The sequence below is a fragment of the Aedes albopictus genome, chromosome 3 (genome assembly GCF_035046485.1).
Source record: "Aedes albopictus strain Foshan chromosome 3, AalbF5, whole genome shotgun sequence".
In the NCBI taxonomy this organism is placed as follows: Eukaryota; Metazoa; Arthropoda; class Insecta; order Diptera; family Culicidae; genus Aedes; species Aedes albopictus.
Genome location: NC_085138.1, coordinates 376,546,868 through 376,564,989, shown reverse-complemented (window position 1 = coordinate 376,564,989; position 18,122 = coordinate 376,546,868). Strand labels below are relative to the sequence as shown.

The 18,122-nt window shown below is 38.9% G+C and overlaps 2 protein-coding genes across 3 annotated transcripts in view; both read left to right on the top strand.

Annotated features, from left to right (window-relative positions):
• LOC109409873 (GTP-binding protein Di-Ras2) overlaps positions 1-18,122 on the top strand; it is a 539,614-nt gene that overhangs the window by 437,174 nt on the left and 84,318 nt on the right. The gene's annotated exons all lie outside the window — the stretch shown is intronic.
• LOC134290940 (membrane-bound alkaline phosphatase-like) lies at positions 2,314-3,946 on the top strand. The gene is made up of 3 exons (XM_062858174.1): positions 2,314-2,389; positions 2,448-3,547; positions 3,611-3,946. The coding sequence occupies exons 1-3, from the start codon at positions 2,314-2,316 to the stop codon at positions 3,944-3,946; spliced, it is 1,512 nt and encodes a 503-aa protein (XP_062714158.1).

Below are 18,122 nucleotides of genomic sequence, written 5' to 3'. Positions count from 1 at the left end.
ATCCAAGTGATACTCCATGAATCCATATAGACAAAGCAGAATCTCTGAAGAAAACTCCCATGGAATTATAAATTCCCGAAAAAAATGCTAGAGGAATGATTAACAGAATTCCTGGAAAAATAATTCTGGGAATTTCACAAAGAATCATCGACGGAATTTTCCTGAAATGATTTCTCAACGAATCTCTTAAGAAATTCTCGTTGAATTATCAGCAATTCCTCAAGCTGATAGAACTCCTAGACAAAATTCTAGATGATTCCTTTGAGGCGTTCTTTAAGTAATCTGTGCAGAAGGAGCGGACCTGGTGTGATGGTTAGAACACTTGACTATCACGCCGAGGACCTGGGATCGAATCCCACTCCCGGCAAACTCACAAAATGTGAGTTCTTCCTTCGGAAGGGAAGTAAAGCGTGGGTCCCGAGATGAACTAGCCTAGGGCTAAAAATCTCGTTAATACAGATAAAAAAAAATCTGTGCAGAAATTTCTCCAAATAATGTATTGATAAAAATCCCTGAGGGAGTTCTGCAAACAGAATGCGTTGTTGAAGTTTTACTAAGTAACTGTTGAAAATTTTTCGATGGAATAAGAACACCTGGCGCATTTCCCTAATAAATACATGCAAAATTCAGGAATCTCTGGAGAAAGTCCAGGGTGAAATTTTGGTGAATACCTTGAGAAGTTTTCAAAGGAAGACCTGAAGAATGTCGCAAAAAGTCACAAAAGAATTTTCAAATAAAATACTTGGTAAACATTCTCTGAATCAATTTAAGAAGTAGTTACTGGGAAAATATTTGGAGGCATCATTCGAATGAGATTTCAGGATACCTAGGATGATTTTCGGCGTGACAGTCGCAATTTTAATCAAATTGGGTAAAAATGCGAATCAAATTCGTCAAAGCCGTAAATGGTGTTCCAGAAGTCGCTTCCTACGATTTTTTCGAACAACTGTTTCGGGCAGATCAAGCTTCCGCAAAGCTTGTTAGAATGAAAGCGATTGACTATCTTTATTCTCTGAAGAAGATGTATTTCACATCGAAACGTTGGATGAAGAAGAATATCTGATAATTTGATTGCAATTGCGACTGCCACGCCGAAAATCATTCCAAGTGTTACTGGAAGAATAGAAGTTCCAGATAGAATTCTCTGAAGAAATATATTAGGGATTAAGCCAGACTTATTGAATAAATTTGCGTTGAAATTCCTTGAGAAATTTCCAATAGAATTCCTAGATGAAGTCATCCAGTAACTTTAGGAGAAAACTTCCACGAAGCCTTTAAAAAACACTGCTGGCCTTTAAAAAAAATATGGGGAAGTTCCTAAAAAATGCCATAAAAATTTCCCTGGAAATAATCTCAAATATTTTCTGGATATCAAAAACGTCGGGACAGTGGAAAACAATTCGTTCTCGACTTAAAGACTGAGAAAGCCACCCGAAACATCGATCAAAAATTGTTTCCTTCTGCTTGTTTTTTTTTAAATTGGTGAAAGGTAAACATTCGAGTAAAAATAGTTAATGGCATTTGACCATACAGCGCTACTTGGCAAATTATGAGGGAAGAAGTCAGCTTTCTATAGAAAAATAATAAAAAATAAACGAAGAGTAAGATTTTTGGAAAATTGAAATTATATTACATCTAACATACATCCATGATGAATAATACTTTTAGTGCATTTTGTTTCTTAAAGTCTTTCAAATATCCTCAAACATCTTTGAAGACATCGTAACTTTCATTGAGCGTTGCACGGGTTGGGAGCGGACCTGGCGTGGTGGTTAGAACACAAGACTATCACGCCGAGGACCTGGGATCGAATCCCACTCCCGACATACTCACAAAATGTGGGTTCTTCCTTCGGAAGGGAAGTAAAGCGTGGGTCCCGAGATGAACTAGCCTAGGGTTAAAAATCTCGTTAATACAGACAAAAAAAAAAAAAAAAAAAAAAAGTTGCACGGGTTGATGAAGAGAAAATTCTTCCTAAATCACTTTGGCTTTGGCCACTCCACCACAAATTCAATATTATTTTATGACGTTAAAATTATAACACAATCCAAAGCACCTTCAAGCAGCATCGATCTACTAAAGTTCAGACACTACCCGATGTAATATAAGCCATCCATACGTCAATAGATGACTAGCTTGACTTATCTCTATCTATTGAAATCATCCACATCCGAATTGGTTTATTTATAACACCTTCGTTTGCCCTTATCATTCTAAGATTATCGCTCCCATACATCCGAAAAGCATCGCGATCCAAATTTATAAAAAGCACTTTTCTGACCACTCGGAACAAATCCAGTGAAGTCGTTCATCATGAAGTCGGTGCTGGCGGTTCAACTGCTCGTTCTGAGCTGTTTTCTGTTTGGAAATTCCCTAGCTGTTCCATTAGGTAAGGTTAGAATAACTCTGGTCACTGAAAGTGCCGCATAACATCCCACTTTCTTCAGAACCCCATTCCAGCAGTTCCGTAGACTACTGGACCAGCAATGCCCAACAAACAATCGAGAACATCCTGCGCCAACGGGAGAACCGAAACGTTGCCAAGAACGTCATCCTTTTCCTGGCCGATGGGATGTCCGTTTCGACGGTGGCGATGGCCCGCATGTACGCCGGCGATGAGTCCACCAAGCTGTCCTTCGAGAACTTCCCCTTTATCGGGATGTCCAAGACGTACTGCGTGAACAAGCAGGTCCCGGATTCGGCCTGCTCGGCCACTGCCTACCTGACCGGAGTGAAGGGTAACTACGAGACGTTGGGGGTCAATGGGAAGATTCCTAGCTATGACTGTACTGCGGAGTTGGACGAGTCCACGCATACGTTCTCGATCGCTCAGTGGGCGATGGATGCCGGGAAGGACGCCGGACTGGTGACGACCACTAGGGTGACGCACGCGTCGCCTGCCGCTGTTTACGCCCATACTTCCAATAGGGATCGTGAGAATGACAACGAAGTGAAGAAGGATGGATGTGATCCGAATGTCACGAAGGACATCGCCATGCAGTTGGTGTACGGAAAGACCGGTCAGGGATTGAAGGTCATTTTGGGTGGTGGGCGGCGAGAATTTCTGCACAAGCATCCGGATCCGGAGACGGGTAGCAACGGTAAGAGGAAAGATAGCAGGAATTTGATTGAAGAATGGCTGAACTTGGCTGGTCCGGGTGAGAACAGGACGTACGTGTGGAATCGCGACGATCTGCTTGGAGTTGATCCAGCCAAGACTGATAGGTTGTTCGGAATGTTTGATCCCAGTCATTGCGTGTATAACTTGGAGCGGATACAGGAAGGACTGGATCAGGAGCCGACACTAGCGGAGATGGTGGATAAGGCGACGGATATGTTACGTAAGAGCGACAAGGGTTTCTTCTTGTTTGTAGAGGGGGGTCGAATCGATCATGCCCACCATCGGAACTGGGCTAGGCTATCGCTGGACGAGACGGTGGAGTTTTCAAAGGCGGTCGAGTTGGCAAGGAACAAGTTCAGTGACGAGGATACTTTGATCCTGGTCACCTCGGATCATTCACATGCTGTGACGTATTCCGGATATTCGGTAGGTTCGCATGTAACCGTTTCATGGAACATTCCATTAATCGCTATTTCTCGTTTCGACCAGTCGCGAGGTAAGGACATTCTGGGGGCCCATAACGACGCCAACGATGACCTTCCGTACAAAACCGTCAGCTATGCCAACGGGTTGGGATTCTACGATCACGTCAGTCCCTCCGACGGGGGACGGGTGAACGTTGGAAATCTGGACGCCAAGTGGCGAGAGTTCCGATATCCGGCAACGCTACCGCTGGAGTCGGAAACACATGGCGGAGAGGATGTGGCCGTGTACGCTTCCGGTCCGTGGGCACATTTGTTCAAAGGAACCTACGAGCAGAATGCGATTCCTCACATGCTTGCATATGCGTCCTGTGTCGGAGATGGCTTGAAGGCGTGCTCGTAGTGTTGTAGAATAGTTTTATTTATGTGAAAGCTTATGCTTATTTATCTCATTTCTCGTATAGTTGATCTAATAAAAATAAAGATACATTGTGTTGCCAAAACCATGGTGGAATTCCATACAGTCTAGTCTTACAATTCTTGGGGAACTAGCTTACAAAATTTTTAGAGTTCTTTCTTGAGAATTATAATTAACCCGGGAGCGGTCGCGTCGTGTACTGAGTACACGCACCATGAAAATTGCACGCATGTGGTACACAACGTGAGCGCGGCGTCGCTGCAGGCGCGACTGCTCGAGGGTTAATAATACACTGAATTCTTCTTTTACACGACTTTTTTTTACGCGATTTTGGTCATTTGCGGAGGGCAAATCGCGTAAAAAAAATTTCCTTTGGATTTTTTTTGCGCGAATTCTCGAAGTTACGCGAACTTTTTTTACACGATCTTTTTTTGCGCGAACGCGTCCATCGCGTAAAAACAGAATTTAGTGTAATTCGCTCTGCGTGCTCGCAGCTGAGACGGTTCTCTTTCTTTTAACTCACTACAGCAGCTAGCACACGACCAAAGACGGTCGTTCATTTATAGGGGCTGTCCATTTATTACGTAAGGGGATTTTCACGATTTTTCGACACCCCCGTTTTAAGATTTTTTGTATGAGAACCCAAATATTTTTGTATGGCGCGTAAGATTTCTCAAACCCCCCTCTCCCCCCATAAACCCTTACGTAATTAATGGACATCCCCATAGTAAAAGCTGCGTAACTTTGACTAACAGGGTGTCAACAAGCTAAGATAACCGTGAGTATACTCAGGCGTGCTGCTCACATCCAAAAGATCTGAGTTTGAATCTCTAGCCGAAGCACGTAAGCATCAAAGATCCACCAGTCAGTTTGCTTCACAAGCTAACCGATCGATGAGAAACAGCCAGCGGTCCCAGTTGGTTCGGTTTCACTTTGCTCCCTTTGCGTGTTCCTTCGTAGTAGTTTCCATGGCGCTGATATCTTGTTGTAGTTGTTTCAGAGTGTGGCTAATTATCTCGGATGTGCTGAAAGCGCATATATATTTTTCCGCAAAGTTAAGCTCTTGGAAGGATCTACCATTTAGAGCTTTGGATCATATGATTAGTTGGAAACTTGACCGCTAGAGGGGCCATCAACATTTCGAAGCTAAATTGCACTACTGGAACCGAACTAGATTGTGGAGAAAATTTTCGACTAATTTTAGAGGAAATCCCTGGAATACTTCCTGAAAGGCTCTCTGAAAGAAATTCTGTAGAAATTCTTGAGGCTTTCTAAGGGAATTTTTCGAAAATTTGCTGGAGATATCTCTTAAACAACTTCTGAAGCAGTCTTGGTAAGAGTTTTTGAAGCAATCAATACAATGATTTCTGAATGATAACATTGAAAATATTTTGCAGGAATCCTTAGTCGAATTTTGTATGAATCCCAGGAGTAATTTCCAAAGCAATCCCTGAAGAAAGATACCGAATGCATCCATGTACATGATCCGTGAAGGAATTTTTGGAGAACTTTCGAATAAATTCCTGGACGACGAATTCCTGGATAAATTTTCAAAGTAATCACTGTATGAATTTTTGGTGTCCGGCCATTTGGCCGAACATCGTTTGGCCGAATTATGATCAAAAAAATTCAGAGGAACTTATTGACAGTAAAAATCATAATACTTATTGACATTCTAACTACCAATATGATCATCAAAATGATTTCCTTCTTTTAATTATAGACTATTCTTTCTAGTTTTGACATGCAGGGATCAGTTGGTGTTTAAACTACCAATATTTTATCAAAGATTTCTGTTTTTTTTTTGTAAAACCTCCGAGAGACTTTCTGAAGAAATCATTGAAGTATGTTCGCAGAAATCTCTGGAAAAAAAATCTGAGTATACATTTAGTAGAATATCATAAACATCCCAGGACGTATTTGTGGAGCCTCGTAGCCGTGCGGTTAGGGTCACCAAGCTTCTAATCGCACCATGTTAAAGGGTGAGGGTTCGATTCCCGCTCCGGGCAATTAAACTTTTCGTGAGGATAGTTTCTTCTCCGTATCCACTGGTGCATGCTCCGTGTGTCCGTTGTCTAGTGTTAAGTTCCATTCAGTCTGTACAGCCTCTGGATGAAGACGGTGTCCGCGTCTTATTCTTATCAAAAAGTATTTATGGAGAAATTTCTAATTTCGCAAAGAAAAAATTCGGTTGTTCTCCATTTCTCGGAAATCCATTTCCCGGAAAACCGTTTCCCGGAAAAACATTTCCCGGATATCCATTTCCCGGAATGGACCATTTCCCGGAAAAAAACATTTAAAATAAGTTTCCGTTTGTGTTCTGTAAATAATGGCAGTGAATTTGTGGAGCCTCGTGGCCGTGCGGTTGACGTCACCAAGCGTATAGCCGTACCAAGGGGTAAGGGTTCGATTCCCGCTCCGAGTGATGTGACTTTTCGCAAGAAATGCTTCTTCCTCGTATCCACTGGTGCTCGTAATGTATGTCGCGTCCGTTGTGTGTCATGTCCGTTGTCGTTAAGTTTCGTTCAGTCTGTACAGCCTTTGGCTGAAGACGATGTCCGTGTCTTTTTTTTTATTATAATTGTATAATGTTTGACACTATTGATATTCAAAGAACAGTAATCGATAAGAAGGACACAAAATCATTTACTGCAGAATACATAAGGGACCGTAATTTTTACAATTATTGTAATTCTCACAAATAGTAAATTTCTTCTTATTTCAAAAGCTTGAGTTTTTTGTTAAAATAGTTTTCGGCATCAAACCACCGACGAAATCAACCTGCTAAGTTTTCATCATATATTTTCCTTTCTTCCAAGCATAGGCTGTTCCTTCTAGTTAAATTGCTAAAATAGTTGTTGACATTAAGCTGCTAATTATTTTAATAGGATATTTTGGTTGTATACCATTTCGCTGAAAACGATTTCGCGGAATTTTTCTTCACAGCGTAACATTTACCGGAATGAACCATTTCACCGAATACCATTTCGCAGAATGACCTTTCGCGGAATTTATTATTTTGCAATAGATAGAAGAATCAACAGTGTATGTAATTTCCGCATGGCTTAGTCATCCAAAGCAAAATCAAGAAATTTTCATTTGACAATTATAGAATGACAAATTATTTTCTCTGCTCAACTTTAACTCGGCTTATCCTTAGCTCTCCGATTATACTAATTGCTTGTAAATCTAATACCTTCCTGAATAAAAATTTGCCTTGTTTGATTCGTAATCTGTTCTCAAGAATTTCGAACGTAAGGCCAAAAGCCATTATTCCAAACGTCATCAGGACGAATGGGCATTAGGCGTAATAATCAATAAGCAATCGTTGTCACATAGATTGTACTTTAAAGTGCTTATATTGGTAACTCCATCAGAGATTCTTTCTTCTTTCAAATAACGCTGTTCTTTAAGGCAAAATTATAGTTTGGCATCCGAATTGCTAAATGTTCCATCATTTATCTTCTTCATCAAAGGCTGTATATGTATGTGTTGTTAAGTTTGCGGCGATGAAATTTGACACTCTATACAAGATTTCACCTTCTTTTGATAATAGGCTGTTCTTTCAAGTTACACTGTTGAAATTTTGGCCAGCGACCAAACTGCTAATCAAATGAACAATTTTCCTTCTATTAAGAATGGGCTGTTAGTGTGCTTTTTTGTGGCCAGGCTGCTGACCCTACCTTCAGAAATGTATCCTTCTCTAAATCGAGGTTTTTTTTTAGTTGCACAGTTATGTTGTTTACCGCTAACCAGTGATGGTTTTACTCTCATCATGAAGCAATTCGCGAGTGCAAGGCCAACACAAGGCTTACTCACGATTCCAACAGTGTGTTAGTTTCTTCGCACCCGCCTGCTTCGTGAGTAAGAAGCAAAACAAAAAAAGAAACACTCATGAGTTTTAATTCGTGAAGAACTAGTGGAAGTGCGGGAAGTACAGGGGATGGCCAAAATGTTTGGGATAGGCAACTTTTTTTCTCCCACAAAAAAAATCAACATGCTGTAACTTTTCATAGAGTGCATCAAAAAATCTCAAATTTTGACTGTTTGTCAATCTATTATGTGTGCATCATTGGTACAAATTTGGGCTCGATTGATTAATTTTTCGCGAAGTTAGAACCGTTCGCGTAAAACACTATTTTTTAGACAACTCATTTTTGAGCTGTCATAACTCGGAAACCAGTGAACCAAATTGAATGAATTTTTTAACGTTTATCAACAACATATTGATACTCAATACGACGTTATAAAATGTAATATTTTCTCACGGCGAATTAAGTTATTTCGGGTTGAAATTTTTACCCATATAGAGGAAAATAAGTAAAATTTACAATACCACACAAAAATTATTAAATGTGTTCTTCCTTCAATCTAAATAGGCTCTAATATATCTGATTAGAGATAATTTGAGAACAGAAGTGGAAAATCATTGAATATCAACACTAAAATTTATTCACATTAATGTAAAAAAAATCCATTTTTTCGAGAAAAGTCCAAAAAGTGGCAATCCATGATAACTTTTTTCAACGTTTAAAAAGTATCTATGTTTTAATAGTTTTTGAAGTATTTACATATTGTTAGTGTACGTTCAAAATTTCATTCAATTCGGTTTACTGGTTTCCGAGATATGACAGCTCAAAAATGCGTTGTCTAAAAAAAGGTGTTTTACCTAAACGGTTCTAACTTTGCGAAATATTAATCAATCAAGCCCAAATTTGTACCAATGATGCACATATAATAGGTTGACAAACAGTCAAAATTTGAGATTTTTTGATGCGCTCTATGAAAAGTTATAGCATGCTGAACTTTTTTGTGAGAGAAAAAAAAGTTGCCTATCCCAAACATTATGGCCATCCCCTGTACATTTTATTGTGGTTATAAAAGCAAATCCAGTGATTATCCAACTAATGCTTTATGCTTCATTGTTCCTGAAAAGCAGCACTGCCAGTCGTTTAAATGCGTTTTTCGTCAAAATGCAAAAAAAAACTCACGAAGCTTCTCGAATCACATGCGAGTGCTTGCCAGCTTCGTTTACTCACGAATAAAGAAGTGCGAGTATTCTCGGGGCCCCGTTGTTCACGAGTATGTTTGTTTTGGTTTGTGTCTACTCAGCTGTAATCTTCATCATTTTCCATATCTGCCGCTAACTCCGTAGGGGGTTTGTCCTTCTTTTTAAATGTTTTCAAATAACACTTGCTGGTGACCAAACTGATATCTACATATAAAAATTTTCCTTCTTTAAAGAATAAGTTGTTAACTTATAAGTTGCAGTGCTACAGTATTATTTGGTAAGCCAGCAACTAACTCATACTTATGAGATTTTTCTATCTTTTTATTAATAGGCAGATCTCTCAATCCAAGAGTTTTTTCGTATCCGTGTAATTTGAATTCGGCTGACCGATTTGTGAATTAGTAAAAGATTGTGCTGAAGTGTAACCAATATTGAATTTGTAATAAAAACTATGCACAGCAGAGCGGAAGAGCTTCATGAGTGCTTTCGTAAAATTGGGAACTGTGGATCGCGGTTCTGCAAGGCTTGTTCTTATCTTGGAAGAGTTAAGAAAATCGTTCAGGATTGCTACTTTCCGAGAAATGTAGTGATGAAAAAAAAATTTGCAGTAGAATCATTCTTTTCGTAAAGAAGCACTTATCGGAAGAGGCACAGCTTCATAGCAAAAGGCCAAAGTGACACCCCAGTGACAATTGCAATTGACAGCATTCGGCGATCTCCGGAGCGTCATCAATCTCACGGAACGTTCGAAGATGATGGGTCACTTTTGTCGGAAGGTCGTCAGGGTGCGATATATCGTAGTTCATTTTATGGATGAAAGCAACAGATTGCATGCCGGAAATGGATAGAAATCGAGGCGTGGATTCGATCGACCGACGAAATGGAACTTGGTGAGATCTGTCTGATTTACTCTTTGTACACTATATTGTTCTATAATCTATGACCATATATATCTTTGGAGTATGTCATAATCGTAAAACTAATTAATATTGTTAAAATTGGGCGTCATTGAGGGGTCATGGGACCATCTCGTTTTAGTTTATTTTCAGAGAGCGAGTAATGGCGCTTAAGCCTAGGCATAAAGGCCAGGACACGGAGTAAATACCTGTGTTCCATCCCAGGAAGGACCAAGGACCAAGGGGTGGCATTAACCTTCTTAGCATCGTCACCCCCACCGATTTTCACTGTATTTTGCCTTTCCATAAACTGAGCGGTTGGTACGAGATGTCCCCACTCATTGTCTTAATTGCTGAATAAAAAAACGCTGCACAGTAGGCCTGGCCGCTTTAATGCTTGTAATGCATCTATGATGTATTGCAATCATTAATATTGACAAGAAAAATGATGGAAGTAGTCGATTCTATCATTTTCCAGGATTCTTTCAATGAATGGCTGTGTATGTGTAGACTAGACTAAACTAGACTAGATAGGCAGATCTCTCAATCCAATTGGTCTAACAACTATTCAGCCCAGGGATTAATCGCCTAATGTCAATTGAGCCTAATATCCCAGCATCATAATTTTCACACTGAGGCTGCTTCTCAGCTTCTACACGTCCGTCCTCATTGACCGAAAGCACTATATGTTAAAATGTTGCTTTTTGTAAACCACGTGACCGCCTAACCCTTAAGGCAAGTAACACTCCTTAGGGATAACTAATCGGCTTTCTCTTCTTTTTGATGTTCCAACTAGCATGTACTGTTAAAACAGAAATCAAATCAAATCTCATTTTTGTATCAGAGGATTTCGTACCTATCAAACATACGCTGTTTTTTTACAGATATGCTATTAATCCGATATCTGATATCAGCCCTTCTTCTCAACAAAGGCTGTTATTTGATAAATATTATGCGTTATGCTGATTTTAGAATAACAACTGCTAAATTAACATTATCTAATAATTTTCCCTCTTTCATACATAAGCTGTTCTTTCAAAGTATACCCTTACAAAAATTTAATTGTTGATATGAAACATTCCATATTTCATTTGCTGTTTTGAGTTTTGAGATTTTCCGCAAAACGGTGCATTCCGCAAAATTACTTTCGGCAAAACGGTGCATTCCGCGAGATAATTCATTCCACCAAATGTCATTCCACGAAATGTTACACCGCGAAAAGGAATTCCGCGAAATGGTTTTCGGTGAAATGTTATACAATCGATATTTTCCCTTCTTTTACACCTAGGCTGTTCTTCCGAGTTATCATTCAAAATAGTTGTCGGCATTAACCTGTCCATGTTTTCATCAAATATTGTCCCTTTTTTTAAACATAGGCTGTTCTTTCTAGTTACACTGTTAGAATAGTTGTTGGCATTAAGCTAGCAATATTTCCATAGTGAATCGCGCCACTTGGGCGGTGGCTTCTATATTCGTCTGTTTTCCACTATAACTCAGTCAAATTTGAACCAATTGACAAAACTTTTGGAATGTGGTGAGATAGGTATAGTATCTACCCGTGTACAACATTTCAAGTCAATTGGTTCAAAATTTACTGAGTTATAGTGGAAAACAGACGAAAATAGAAGCCACCGCCCAAGTGGCGCGATATGATAAATTCCCTTCTTTTACGCATATGTCGTTCTTTCGTGTTTATCTAGATCTAAAATTTCCCTTATTTTTAAACATAGGCTGTTCTTTAAAGTTATACTGCTATAATAGTTATTTGAAACAAACTTTAGTTTTCAAAGAAGAGGAACGCAATACTTTCGACGAATACTTAGGCTACGAACAAGGTGTCTTTGATATTCGTAAGATCAAAAAACTGGAAAAGAGAGAATGGCAATGTTCTTGTCCCTCCGATTAGCTGTGGAGACATACCATAATTTAGAGCTTTCAATTATTCATAATACTCGTCATAAAAAAACTAATACAAATTGAGAGTAGTACATAATTTTACTATTTTTATGCAAAGAAATCTTTACAAAATAAGTAAAATAATAGAAATGTTGTTTTTGATATTGAATATGTTTTCCGGGAAATGGTAATATTCCGGGAAATGGCTTTCCAGGAAACGGGTTTCCGGGAAATGATTTTCCGGGAAACGACGTACAATCGAAAAATTCTAAAGCAATGAATTTTTAAAGAATCCTTCGAAAATATTCCGATTTTTTATGGACCTTCTGAAGACTTTCTAAAAAAAAACGGAAGAGTTTCTGGAGGATTTCCTAATAAATTTTGAACCAATATCTAGAGTTTTTCCTGAAGCATTTCATGCAAGATATACTAGAATATTTTTTTGAGAAATTCCTGGAAAACCTATAAAGGAATCTCAAATGAATCTCTGAAGGAGTTCTAAAGCATTGCTTGAATAAAATTTCTAAATGCATGCTATAAAAAAATCTAAATACTGTGGGAATTTCTGGAGAAATTCCTAATGAAATCCCTGGAGGATTTTTTGTAGGAAAGGAATTTCTGAAAACATACTCTGAATGGCATCCACCTTTCTCTTGTACACCTCTCGAGGTTCCTTCTCGAACATGGGCCATGGCTCGTGTCTATAGATCGGAACAATATGCGAAGATTTTATACAAACGCCGGTTGTGTGTAGTATCAGACTGCACCTGGTCCCACCTACATTAAGGCATGGAAGAATAGCTAAAATTGTATGTAAATAGTATGAAACTTCAAACATCACCAAAAGAAAACTGAGTTTACTTATTTATCTTGTTTCTGATTTAGGTGATAATTCTCACAAATATTTCAGAGGTTTCCTCACAGTATTTTACCCACTGTTCAGCAAGTGATATGTATAGCTGTAATCTGCACCAGATCTCTATCCGCCCTCTTCCAGCTCTTGATTGCTCAGCAAAAATTCAATCATGACCGTTCAGTTAGCAGAACCATCCGTTTAACCGCACATTCAGTGCTGAAGAGGCATTGCAATGCAATGCTTATCCCGCTAGCAATGCAATAGGATGATCATTCCCACACAACAGCAGCAAGCAGCATACCGAGCATACCATTCCATACCGGTACCTAGGCTAGCAGCGCCACATTGCTCCATTTATAGACACTGGCTGGGATGAGTAATGAGAATTTAATAGGATGAATAATTGAATTTGAATTGGTCGAATGGTTTTGCTATTGCACTACACAACCAGCCCTGCCGATTTCCCAACACCTCCCAACCGGCATGGGAAGGTGGTTCGAACACAGTACATACAACAAACAGAACCCGTTTTTCTTCGATTGTGATTAGTTTTCCCCATGAAACGGTTAAGTCCTGTATAGTTTTATCGGTAAATGTTCAGCTATTTGGCACGAACATGCTGGGGGTTTCTGGATTCGATTCTCTGTCGGACCAAGATCGTTTTGCAATAAACATTCTTTTAACTTCCTGCGCCACGATGTAAACGCAAAAATGGTCAGTTCACAGCGGAATCTTTCAGTTAGGGGCCGTTTATAAATCACGAAGATTTTAGAAGGAAGAGCGGTCTGGCCAAAGTCTACGACCCAAACAAATTTCAAAGTTTTTGTATGGGCAAAAGTCTACGAGGGGGGGCAGGAGGGTCTGAGATGGCCAAATTTTTATAAACGTGGTTTATGAACAGCCCCTTGAGGACTAAGGAAATTTCACAGAACACTAAGCTAGGAGACAGGCTATGTCCTTTTTAATCCGTAACGCCAACAGCGAAGAAAAATAAACGAGGTTTCATCATTGACCCTACTGTACAGTGGTTATACTTCATACAAAAGGTGGCAATTTGTTCCGTGGCTTAGTTGGTTAATGCGCTGGACTAGGGATACGAAGTCGTGGGTTCAAATCTCACCAAAACAAGTGAAGTAATTTTTCTCAATTTTATCTTTCAATTTGTCAGCAAAAAGCATCTTCTTCTTTATGGCTCTACGTCCGCACTGGGACTTGGCCTGCCTCGCTTCAACTTAGTGTTCTTTGAGCACTTCCACAGTTATTAATTTAAGGGCTTTTCTTTGCCTGCCATTGCCTGAATTTGTATATTGTGAGGCAATACAATAATGCCCAGATAGTCGAAAAAATTTTCCCGTCCACCGGAACGGGAATCGAACCCGCCATCACCGGATTGGCGATCCATAGCCTCAACCACTAGGTTAACTGAAGACCCTAGGGAAAAAGCCTGTTATCATCAAATGCATCATTTTTTACGTCTTGTTTCCACAGGCTTCGAGAAACAGTATTTTTTTTGGAAAATTCCTACGCTATCATTTTCTTTTATAGTATTTAGATGTGGGCTTCGTGGCCGTGTGGTTAGCGGCGTCAGTCGTCTAGGCGTTTCGTTAGCCTCGGAGTGCGGGTTCGATTCCCGCTTCAGTCGGGGAAAACTTTTCGTAAAAAAGGAAAATTTTCCATTGGACCACTGGTTGTTATGTGTGTTGTCCGTTGTCTCGTGTTAATAATGTTCAGTCTGTGCAGCCTCTGGCTCAAGACGGTGTAGTGTCTTTTTTTCAAACACCTAAAACTATACTTTTATCAAACCCAACTAAACTAGCTAAAATGTTATTATATTAAATTTTGAAATTATAATACTTTGCATATTTCTCCACATTCAACATTACGTCAAAAATAACTATTCCATTATTAGTAAAGCCGAAAAAACATCGATGGATAATTTTAAAATTCAACTTTTTCGGTTTTTGGGCAGCCTCTCGAACACTGCGCACTAGGTTTGTATCTTGGTTTCTTGTGTTCCTGATTTACCATTCTTTTTGAGTGTGATTGTGTGTGGTAGGTCTGTTGGTGCGCTCCCATGAGAAAAAAAAGAAACAATGCCATTGGGACGAACGATTCACTTATGTCGACCAGGTTCTGAACTTTGGCACCGATCCAGGCGAGTCCCCTCTTCCACCTAAGGTTTCTTCCCTCTCGTGTATGCGGTTATGGGAACAACTGTAAGACCCTCCAGTGTACGTACACAAGAGAGAGACTGCATTGCATTGGAAGGATGGCAATGCTTGCATTCTACAGGTGGGCATCATCGTCGTACATCTTCATTGCAACATATGCCATCTCGGTTAAGGAGGATAGCTTGTAATATTGATTCTCGTATGCATCTTCCGAAGGCATGTAATGCAAATCGGGAGAATTGATTTGATTTTATCAACAGAAGAACAATGTCTCAATTGCATTTTTGATAACATGCAAAATCAATACAAATGGGGAATGATTGCTCACTCTGGTAGCGTTGTTCCTTGTTCTCTTTCCTGGCAAATTGATTTCAAAGAAAGTTATTCTGTTATTTGGGTTTCACTGAAAAATATTTTATCAAAAAGGTGTTCGAAGCTGTTCGGAATCAAGTTCGGAATTTAATAATGGGCGAAAATCATAAAGAGTGGGCGGTTTCCCGAATTTTGAAATTTCGGAAAATAGGACTTCTCAAAAAAATTGCGAAAACATTTCCATAACAATTACACAAATCAATTTTCAAAACAGCAAATAACCGAAAAAGTTCCCAAAGCAGTTTTTGAAGAAAATTCCTAAAAAGAGTTACCGAAAAAAAATCTGAATAGATTCCTGGAGGGTTATCGAACGAATTTTCAAGAAATTTTGAAGGAAATTTGCAATCAATTTCTCAGGGAATTGCCCAAAAAGATATAATAAATCTTGCAGAAGAAATTTCAAAATAAACTACCGCAGGAGCTCACAAAGAAGTTTCCTGAGTATATACAACAGAAATCGCGGAAGATATTCCCAGAAGAATAAATTGAAACATGTACGCAGAAATTAAAAAAAAATAGTTTAAACAAATTTGCAAAGAATCAAATCCTAAAGATTTAACAAAGACATTCCTAAAGAAATAACGGGAGGAAATTTAAAAATGAAAGCCTGACGATTCCCAAAATAAATTATCAAAGGGATTGCTGAATAATGTTCAATGGAACTAAATAAACTTTAGGAAAGACTTGCCGAAAGTATTCGCAAAGAAATTTTCAAAACAATATGGGGCTGTCCATAAACCACGTGGTCATTTTTTTGGGACTTTTCAACCCCCCCCCCCCCCCGCGTGGACATTAGTCCATACAAAAATTTTTATTTGTCCATACAAAATGGTCATTGGCCGAACCCCCCCCCCCTCCCCCCCTAATGACCACGTGGTTTATGGACAGCCTCTATCTAAAAAGTAAAAGAAAAATGAATATAAATGTATTCGAAAAAAATCCCAAGGGGATTAACGAACAAATTTTGAAGGAACTTCTGAAGAAATTTACAAAGCAATTTCCAAGAATTTTAGAAGGAATTCCCAAATGAATTAAGATACTGTCACTGAAATTTAAAAAGAAATTCACAAAGAAATTGTCAACGAAATCTAAAAAAGGGGGTTTCAAAGAATTATATCGAATAACAGTGTCTTGTGTATTGCACGTTTTGCAATACTTCACTGTTCTGTGAATGGGCATATGATCATAGAAAACCTTTGCCAATACAATTCGTAGTTGCGACTCGGTCATTAACCTGACCAATCGTATTTGCACAGGGAATACACAAACGGAGTTCGGGAGTATCTGTACGGTAAGCACCTGCCCGGCACGTCGCCGGCCATGTTCTTACAGTCATCGAAAAAGGGATGGAATATTAGTATAACTTGCGTTGCTACAATAGATACCGAGATCACTTCACCTTATCTACGACCGTCATGGGAACGAGTTTCTCTTAGTCAGTGGGGAGGCGATTCTTTGAAAATTTGCAAGTGTTACATAAATATTGCAAATCCCTCAAACAATTGTGATTATGAATATAGAATTTGATGGAAAGCTTTTCAGAAGATTGACTGCAGTTACAGCTTCCAAAGTTTATGTTCGTGTTGAAGTACAATGTTCAATTATGTTTTGTTTTGGAAGTGTTCGATTTTAGATACCTTATCTATAAAACGGGTTTCATTTAGCGATTAATCATACTATCATATTTCTAAAATTAATATTGGTAACTGATTGATAGTAACGACACCTCATCGTAGAGATCGTATGGCATCGTACCTCATCATGGAAGAAAAAATATCTTACAATCTGTTTGCAGACAGGAACCCCTTACATCTGAAGACTAACCCTTTCGTGGCATACACTTTTTAACAGCAGTTTTGCAACGAAATAAGCATTAACTGTCGTGTTGAGTGATGTTTTCAAGTAACCTAGACAACCAGAAATCGCATAAGGATGCACGCTGTACATCGAATGATGTTTTATTTTAGATCACTATCGCATATATGTACGGCTGAGGTACAATTTTCATCGCATATGATGTTATTTTTTGAACTAATTGCGATGTATCTGATAAAGTCATATAAGAGTACAAATTAACTTTTATCATGTGCGACTACATCGTAGTAGACTGATGTTACTGATGTTTTATTGCGACGAACTTTGCTCATTCGCAAAAGCGTTCGAGTGAACTCGCAAAATGTCAATTAAATTCGCATAATTGCGCACTGCGATGGTTATACGACTTTGCTTGGTACTTTTCTTATTATGTCAGTTTATCTCGCATTGGTGTACAAACTGAATCACATAAAAGATAATATAAACTCGTGAAAATGCGCATACAAACTCGCATAAGCAAGAATCGTTAACGTTGGCATATTGCGATGTGATACGTGATAACTGGGAGTGCCAAAAAACTTCAAGAAAGTGAGCAATTATCATTATGATGACAAAACAAGTTACAAAGTCATAATTTGTGTTATGTTGACCCGATAATTAACAATGGGTTGTGCTAGCAAGAGAGGGGTAGTAAAGTGATAACTGTGTGGGAAATCGCGTTTCTTTATTTTGAGCTCCAGATACACCTACAACGCAGGGAAACTAAGTGCGTTCCAACAACCACTGAGGTGAGCTAGAATGTCATGAAAATTAGCCAGTGTGTTTCATAAGTAGCTTTTGGTACTAAGAGTGAAGTGTGGCTCGATACTCCAAAAGGTTATTAGTTCGATACTGAGGTGACAAGAATTGTTTTTTTTTTAAATATTATTAAGTCGCATAAGATGCTATATTACGTCACAATAATGCAGACCAAGCATCGCATAAGATATTGCTTCAAGTCATATAGCGTTATTATTTTTCCGTCAATGCACGTATAGCGCCTCCACTTTTGTACGCATTAGGCACTGTTACTGCATCTTATGCGATGTAACTTTACCGCATAAAAGTGCGTATTACATGAACATAAACTTCATTATACGTGCAA